This window comes from Rhea americana, unplaced genomic scaffold, assembly GCF_003343005.1.
Source record: "Rhea americana isolate MKP2758 unplaced genomic scaffold, rheAme1 scaffold_28, whole genome shotgun sequence".
NCBI lineage: Eukaryota > Metazoa > Chordata > Aves > Rheiformes > Rheidae > Rhea > Rhea americana.
Window position 1 is genome coordinate 5368131 of NW_028186401.1, and position 8922 is coordinate 5377052.

General features: G+C 44.4%; 1 protein-coding gene across 2 annotated transcripts in view; it reads right to left on the reverse strand.

Annotated features, from left to right (window-relative positions):
• Positions 1-28: 28 nt before the first annotated feature.
• Positions 29-8922, reverse strand: part of NTRK3 (neurotrophic receptor tyrosine kinase 3) — a 231953-nt gene continuing 223059 nt past the window's right edge. For both annotated transcript variants that reach the window (XM_085308663.1, XM_085308662.1), the window contains 2 exons: positions 3473-3631; positions 29-477 (listed from right to left, as the gene is read on the reverse strand). In XM_085308663.1, coding sequence (XP_085164789.1) covers positions 292-477; positions 3473-3631 — 345 coding nt within the window. In that variant the 3' untranslated portion in view covers positions 29-291. The remainder of the gene's footprint in view (positions 478-3472; positions 3632-8922) is intronic.

Genomic DNA, 8922 nt, shown 5'->3' on the forward strand with positions numbered 1-8922 from the left:
TTTTTTTGAGTCTTATAATTTCTGTAACAGCAGCTTCTTTCTGTATTGGTGTAGAAGTTATATATAGAGAGATATCTATAAATATATATATAAGCCAAACTGCCTTACAGGTCATTGTTTTGTGGGATTTTTGTTGGTTTGATTTTTGTTTTGTTTTGTTTTCAKTGTTGTATGTGTAGCAGGCACTTGAGTTTATATGAAGATGTTTGCTTGGGAGCTGAGGGGCTTGGGAGGGGGAGAGGGAAGGAAAGGCGGAAGGAAGGAGCAAGGACTCTTGACAAGTGGCCATGGCTAGCCAAGGATGTCCAGGTAGATTGGTGTGGCCTTGCCCAGAGCATGAAGGATCTTGTAGATCTCCTTGATGTTGAGCCGTTGCTGAGGTTCTCTCTGCCAGCAGCCCAACATGATGTCGTAAATCTCCTTGGGGCAGACTCGAGGCCTTTCCAAAACTCGGCCTTGGGTAATGCACTCAATGACCTGAAAGAGAGAAAAGCAACATCAAACACTAGTCTGGAAGTTCCTGGATGATGGCCCATCCCTGATTCTTTGTGCTGTTCCTGTACCATTTAGCGATTGGGAGTGCCGAGGAGCTGAGTCATCCTGTCTGTTGCCAGATATGGCTACAGATCTCACCTGTTTAGGAGAGGTGCAAGACTGCAGCTGGAGGTAAACTTTTCAGTTTAAAACCATCATTAATGGCACACAAAGACTTTCACCATTTGACACTTAGCTACCYTACTGCACCCGTGAAACTGGAGGTCATGAACAAATTATATGAAGTTCTAACTGGCGATATCAATTCTTCCTACTATAAAAAAAATGAAAGCCTCAAACCCAAAACAAACTAATATTTTGCACAGCTGAAATTATGCTTTCTCCCCTGAAAGTCGAGAGTCTTTTGTAGTACAAAACCCAGGAGAATTCTCCAGGGGRAAGTTCAGAACATCTCCTCCTACCTCCATCTCCAAAGGCAAATTTGCCTCACTTTGATGTAAGAAAGCAGCTGAAAGAATAACATTTCATCTCAGATCACATTTGTGATGGAGAATAAAAACTGCAGTGCTAACACCTTCCTCTGGCTGCTTATGAGAGAACTGGAGCTCCTGGACAGATCAAAATCCTCTTCAGAGGGATGCCATTGGAAAAGACTTCCCTAAGTGTCTGTTTGTGTTTTGCTCACCAGAGGAATGGATGCAAAAGGAACTGGGATATGATTTGTCAGAGAGCTGCTATCACTGTCTGGCACCCTTGGTTGGAGCTGATGAGTCCCAGCAGCTCAGAGTGTCAGTGACCTGACACACTCTGCAGATAAACACAGATCCCAAACAGTGTGTTGAGGGAAGCCACCCAGCGAGCAGTGCTTGGAATTTCTCATTTCTGAATAGTAATGGGTCTGCCACACATCTTAACAGATAGTAACTGCTTCACTGTTTGCATATAAATATGTAGGGAAGCGATTAGGACCTGCTGAAAGCWGGGAAAGGAGACTGCAGCCTGCAGAGAGGCCTGCATCCCCACAAAGCTATCAGTAGCAGTGACTTGGGGAAGGAGGTGAGTTATGGTYTCTGACAGATTTCCAGGATGTGCACAGGAGCCCATTGCGGGCCCTCTCCCTTCAGAGCGAAGGAAGGGCATAGACAGGAGCTAATGGCCTAGCTGAGGCTTTCAGATGAGAAGGTCTCTGATTCGCCTATCATCTGCTCAGGCAGGGTCTCTTCCAGCCTTGAGCAAACCTGCTAAAACCACTGTTGGGGCATGAGTCTAYGTGGACGCCATGAGAAAGGAGTGAGCATCCCAGCCTTGCTGTACTTAATGTCCACAAACAGTGATGATGGGACTTGGCAAGCCTGGTGCTTTCTCACAGTCCAGTTTTGGCAGCCTGGAGCCTGGTGCCGACCTGCACCTCCACGGGGCTTAATAGCTCCCGCTAGGCTCTGCAGCTGCAGCCAGGCTGCTGCTGAGATTTGCTCTAGCTTCTCACCATCCAGGAGCTGGTGGAAGAGTCAGACCCCTGCAGCCACCTCRGTGGTTCTGCCCACAGCTCCACAGCCATGGGCATATGAGCCAAATGAGAGCTAGTGCAGCTCCCTCTTGCCAGGGAAGCGTGGGCTACAGTGGGAACCCTCAACTCAGAAAGAAGTGCATGCAGCAACAGAGAATCAAAAGACAAGATCTCCCTAAGGATGGAAAGAAAACCAGTACAGCTGCATTTGAAACTCTGCGCAGATCTTCACTATCCCTCTTCCCCCAAGGTTTGGGGTGACTTCTGAGTCCCGCTGCCCCACAAAGGAAACTGAGGTAGAAAGCACGGAGGCAGCTGAGCTCTCTTAATTCAGCACACCTTTCACCTGCATACAAGCTGCATGTGCTCATTTGTGTGTGTTTGTATTTACCCTCCCAGGGMAATGCAAGAACAGCTCATTAGTGTGACAAATAACTTCTGTCGTTGTCTATTCCATTGTTTGTGTCTCCAAAATGTTTGCGTGTGCTACTTTGGAATATACAGTCAGGCCCCATTGAGCACACGAATGGGCAAGTATTAGAGATGTAAAGCAACACCTTGGATTTGCCGTCTCTGCAACTCACTTAATTAAGGGATCTGTGTCCAGAAAGCAGAAAATGCACATTTCTCGTTACAAAAGGTGAAATTGCTGAAATCCATTAGATACACAGTAGGATAAAAATGTGCAAGGTTCCCACAGACTGCTCTATCAATGCATCGTGTTCTTCTTCTATAATACTCCCTGCTATTCTGAGCAAAAACCTTCCAATGCATTTCTGCTGATGTACCTCAAACCTCAGCTCTGGTACTGTGCTAATCCCAGCCATTCTCCCCGGAAATTTTTTACAGTGTAAAAAAAGGCTGCAACTTCTGCTATTCAAAGAAATAATAAGGACCAGCCAGTCCCTTGAGTCCTGTTCTCAATGAACATGGAGAGATCATCTAATAAATATCCCTATGGCAAAAAGTCCCACAGAACTGTGCCACATGCCATATAACATGCCTCAAACACGGTCTCACAAACTGAAGACTGCAGTAATATATCAAGAGCCTCAGCTACAAAGCAAAGAGGAAGAGAACAGGGGAAATAGAGGGTATCACAGAACTTAGAGCCCAGCAATAATTTGGGTATCCCCAGTTCTGGCAGCATCCAGGGGTTTATCAGACAAGGTTGTTATGGAGGTGCATTAGGAATTTAGAAGACAGTGACTGAGGATGAACCATTACATGGCTTTGGCAGAGCCATTTGATTCCTGCATGCCTCAGTTTCCCTACTTCTTAAATGGAGATAATGATGCTTCTCCCACAATGAAGTGATTTTTTCTCCCTGCCTGAAAAAGGATGTAGTGAGAAAATATTGCAGGTGCCAGGACGAAGACCATCAGCATACAAATTGCTTTGTAAGTAGTCTGGAAATGAGTGATGGGAAAAAGAAGTTTCCAGCTGAGGGGAGTCTCAGCACTGCCGTACCTCGGTGTTTGAGAGCTGAAACCAGGGCTGCTTCCCATAAGTGAAGATCTCCCAGAGGATCACCCCGAAGCTCCAGACATCACTCTCTGTAGTGAACTTCCTGTACATGATGCTCTCTGGAGGCATCCAGCGGATAGGCAGCATAGTGTGTCCTCCAACCTGCRTGAGAGCAAAGGCAGGAGAAAATCTGAGTTATCCGAGTTCCAGGGAAGGAAATAGCCCTGATGTGATGTGGGCAAACTCAGGGCCACCCTGCAAGCTACCTCTGGAAGGAGGTGTTCAGAAAGGCTGTTCTGGCTACTGCCTCCCCGGGCACCCACCTAGTTAACATGATGGATTGKGAGTGTCATGTATAAATGATATCCTCTCCTCCCAAAATGGGCTTATAAAGAAATCATATGACAAAATGCCAAGAACACACTCAGACCATACAGGCTGATGAACCAGCAGGCAACACAAGAAACAGAGCATTCAACAAAATACTGCTCCGAGTYTTATTGGAGCTCAGTGCAGTGAGGCACCCACCAGAAATACAGAGTGAGGTTCGTCCCTCTTGAGTAACGCTTACTGAAAGACATGAGCTGGCATCTGTGCATCACCTAATTGCATGAAAGATTTTGTAAAACTGCTACAGGCCTTTTCAAAGAATACTTGGAATACGTAAATAACTGCAGGACCGCACTGCAAAAGGGTGGTCTGCTTGTAAAGAAGAGGCTTTTAAACACAGGAATATGCCATTTAATAGAGGAAGGAAAGCTGGCCCYCTTTGGAGAGTGTGGAAAGGGAAGAGCCCATAAGCAAAGACCAGTTGGGGTTCACTAAGTGAGGGAAAACCCCTTTCTTCATCAGGGTCCAACCATCTCCGGGGCATGTGAATCCAGCAGGTGGGTGCATGCAAACCATTTGAAAGCAGATGGATTTACCTTCATATTCACTAGAGATTTCTAAACAAGTGTCTCTGAGCAGGACAAATTTTTCTCTGTTCTATCCTTCTGCAGGAGAAACACCATCTGTGGGGGAACAGCTAATAAGAACAGGCGGTGCCGGAAGCAGTATGGCTGCAAGTCTCCAGCATTTGCTTCTGCTGAGGGCAAAGTGTCTGAGGTTCTACTGGTGATGAGAGGGCACGTTTGTGGCACTGCTTGGAAGACTGCTTGTCTCATTACGGACATGAAAAAAGCAAGTGCTGATGCCTTTGTAGCACTGCAACAGAGCCAAATGGACAGAAATCTTTCTGGTCCTGTGAAAAATTAGGAGGAGAAGATATCTGGTGTCTAGGTTTCCTGCACATGTGTGACTATTCAAAATAATGAAGTCATTGTGCTTGTTTGGATGAAAATGTTTCTTGTACACACAAAAGCTCTCTTCCAAGCACCCAGCTTTCCCAAGCTCCCACAGGTTTCTCTATTTAATTAAAGCAGAACTAGTGCAGGGAATGGTCAGTACCGAGGCAAACTGCAGTGGCGGGCAGCAACCAAGACAGTGTTGAGAGGTATATTGGACTGGGTTGTGAAATGGGCACAATGCTTAGCAGGCTCACTGCACAGCCTGTGGGACTCGGACCTCTCTGGGGTTTGAATTCAGACCCGGGCTTGCAACATCATATGCAGTTCTGCAGACTGGCTCTGCTTCTAATACTAAAACAGCCTCACTTTAAGGAGTTGAGGGGGAGGAAAGAAAAGGAAAAAATAAAAGAAAAAATTTCCAGAGCATTTTTCATTCCTAAGTGCAGGGATGCTCAGTATTGAGATGCCTGAAGATAAAAAGTTCATTGCAGCTCTAGGCCTCCTGTTCAGAGATGCCTGGCTAGCATGTTCTCAACTTGCTGCTCCGAACTGGAAATGGAAYGAACTGGAATGGAAATATTCCTTCCTTTGTTTGTTCCTTTTAAACCCTGGCTACAATTTTAKTTCATTCCTGCATTTCCAGCTTTTATGACTTGCTTTCCCTTCTTGAGAAGGGCTTCAAGGAAATGTTATTGACAGAACATGACATACATCAAAGTTGACTGTTGCAAAAAATGTTTTGTGCTAATGCTTATTTTGTTTCCCTTTGAGAAGCACTAACCCTTCCACTTTCCAGCAATCTCAGAATGATTACTTATTGCAAAAGCTCTCTAAATTTGCAATATCCTGAATCTTGCAGGATCATCAGAAATTACAGGTAGTATAACATATTGAGGACATTTAACTCCCTTTTGAACTAGTCTTACAGGAGTTCAGAATCTATGAGCCTGATCCTCAGCTTGCTAGAACTGCTGTAGTGCTTGAATGGGAGTACCCTGACTTACATCACTTGAGAATCTGGCCCCCAAAGCACAGCAGAGAAACCAGTAGATCTAATTCATTTCTAATAAACCAAAATACAGTCCAGGTCTTTTTGGTCTCTTTTAGACACATTCTGGTGAAGAATTGCCAGTGAAGTGTCAATGGTTGTCCTGAGGATGTAATGACACAATCTTGGCTTAGCTCACATGGTGGCATCCAGCAATTGCCAAGCACTCATGTCAGCCTTATGCCATGTAGGATATGTTTTTTTTTTTTTTTTTTTTTACTAAAAATAAATCCAGTAATAATTAATAATCAAATTTAGCTTAAGGAAAAAACATGCCAAGCAATCTCCAAAACTGTATGGCTCCCCAAATATGCCTCAGTTAGGTTCATAGATAAGAGCTTGCGAGGTGTTCTGTGCACTGCAAATAGGGTGACACATTTCTGAGAAAAAAATGCTAAAAGTCATGCACCTACTAGCTAACTGTAAACAGAAAAGGCATACATTAAACTACACTATAAAACCGCTCCAATGTCTAGCTTAGTACATAAGGTTGACTATTACACTTTAAAGCATTGCCTTTGACTGAACCCTTATTGCACCACTCACAGGCCAGTTTTAGGATTAAAATTCCCATTTCACAGATGCAGGAAGGCAGAGAAAGGCTCTGCTCTAAGATTGTAGAGTAAGTGAGCACTAAGATGGGACTTGCCAATCTTCACTTGGCTGCACTCTATTATTTGCTGATGTAGCAAAATGATTTTGAGCTTTGCACAGATGGATTAACCTGCTGATGCCATAGGAAGCAGAGGGTGCCCAAAGTGACAGCAGTTCCTTCCATACCATGTATTTGCTGTGATCTGTGTTGTGTCGATGCAGATTTAGATGTGATTCCCAAAGCTGCATATTCACTTACAGGACCTGTCATTGCCAAAGGCATGAGCACAAAATGATRCAATTAAACTAGGCAAAAAATCCAGGATTCTGTGTTTCCCCTTTGCAGGGCTAGTTTGTCCTTGGCTCTAGAAGGCAACATTATTGTGTTTTTGGAGCAAGGCTGAAAATTTGCTTCAGTCAATCCTCTTTTTGCAGAGCTGGGCCTGTCAGGCTCTGAAATAAGCAACCATGTAGAGTGGATGCTTGTCAGTAGCATGCTGCTTCTGTGTCTTTTCTGAAAGATTCAAGTCATCTTCCACCCCACCTTCCCTTTCCCCTTGGGAGTCAGGGATGGGGAGAGCCCAGACACCATTCAGCTCATATTCAAAAGTAAGGATAAACTGTCCTCAAATAGTGGCACTCCACCATCTTCCTTGGAGATGCTCCATAACCTGGCTGAGAGTTTTGCTCTTAAGACATGTAGCCTAAATTATCTTCTGTTTCTCCACTTAAATCCTATGATGCTGCCATGGGAGAGATTCRTAAGAGGCCAGCATTAATGACCATTAGGGGGAGAGATAATTAGTTAATGCTAGTACAGCACTTTGAAGATGTAAAGCTATACAAATGCTATGTACAAGCAGTATTATAAGACTCTAGGTTTGTTTGCTAGGAAGGAAAATTCATATCTTAGGAAACAATTCTCCTTGTCCTAGCTTTCTGAACGATATCTAGCTGGTTAGGAAGGAAGAAGATGACACTCCCTGATGAGTTTGTCAGTACAGCGACTAGTAGGGGAGTGGCAGTGCTCCAGCAAAGGCAGTGTGATGCATCAGCAGTTTGGGCCATTCTCAGTGAGACCTTGGAAATCAAAACCAGACCAAGGCTGAAAAGCCCCCATGAGAATTTTGGACTTGTGAGAATCCAGATCCTAACATGCTAAAGGTAGGGCTTGGTGGCCACCCTTGCTTTCCCTCTCCAGGCCACAAGGTAACTCCAGAGCTGTACCCTAAAAGCACCGTTCGGGGTTGGAGGACTAAGTCATCCTTTCTGTGCTCACTGCTGAAGGTTGCTTCATGGTATTAARTGACAGCTAAGAATGGAATTTTGTCTCTGGTATATGCTAAGAAGCTGATGCTTTATTTTCCTTCCTTGTGCAATTTTCTTCTCAAMTTTGAAATAAAAGAGTTAGTGCTTTGCTTTTCTTGGCCATTTGGCATTTCCTTTGCATGATCTTTAACAGCTTTCTTACAGCTACTGGCATACTTTGAGGAGGTTCCGCTCCTGTTGCTGCCTTGGGAAAGTCACAAGCAGTAGGTGTCTTCGTATGTGTGGCATTAGCTGAACTTCGCTTTTGCACAAAGTTTAGATGTTTGAGTTTTATACAGAATCATGTAGCAGTGTTAGAGACCTTGGCACCATTTCTTTCCAGAAGAATACACTCAACAAACCAGCTCTTTTTAGATCTGAAGATAAGACACACATTCCTGAATTGCTGTTTTTGTTCCTGCTGCTGTGTGTACAGATGACCTGGGCTCTTAATTGCAGACCTGGCTACCAGCCCAGGCTGGGCTGCACCAGAACATATCTCCTTTAGACCTTAGCTGGATGATCCCTCAAAAATACTTAGCTCTGAACCTTCTCCCAGCAGCCAGATGTATATCCCCATCAGGATACATTAATTCCTGCTGTGGGCAGCGTATGTTATTCAGCAGATCTGGATTGTTTTGTATGAGTAAAAGCCACAGGTGGCTGGGTCACCTGAGAGGAAATGAGGACAAAAAAAAAGCAATGCAACTGAGAAACACGAAAAGCTTCTTTGTTTGGCAAAGCTGAACTCCTGGAGAAAAACAAACACAACTGCTGTAGATTGTGCTCTTGTAAGTTAAAGTTTATCAAATCTGGTTGGGGGGGGTGAGAGAGTAACTTCTCAGGGACAAGGCAAAGGCTGTATGCAGTCCTTGCTGGAGAACTAGGATGAGATACTATTTCCTTGCCATCCATGCTGGACCCAGCAGACTTAAGACACCTTTTCCTCTCAGATGTGACAGGTTTTTGCCTGTGTGAGTCTGACAGATTCCTGGGCACCTTTTGTGAAGTAGAAGGATTAACCCTGACATGCCAGTCAGATTTGGGCTTTATTAAACATTAGCTATAGATTCTGTCCTGCACTTCCTAGTCATAACTGTTACCTCAATAAGCTCTTAAGTACCCAAGGAGTTTACTTCAGCAGTAGCTGTGTTTAAGTGCCTGTTGTGGCTGGATGTGATTTTCCTGAATACTATCTATTAGAATCATAGGAT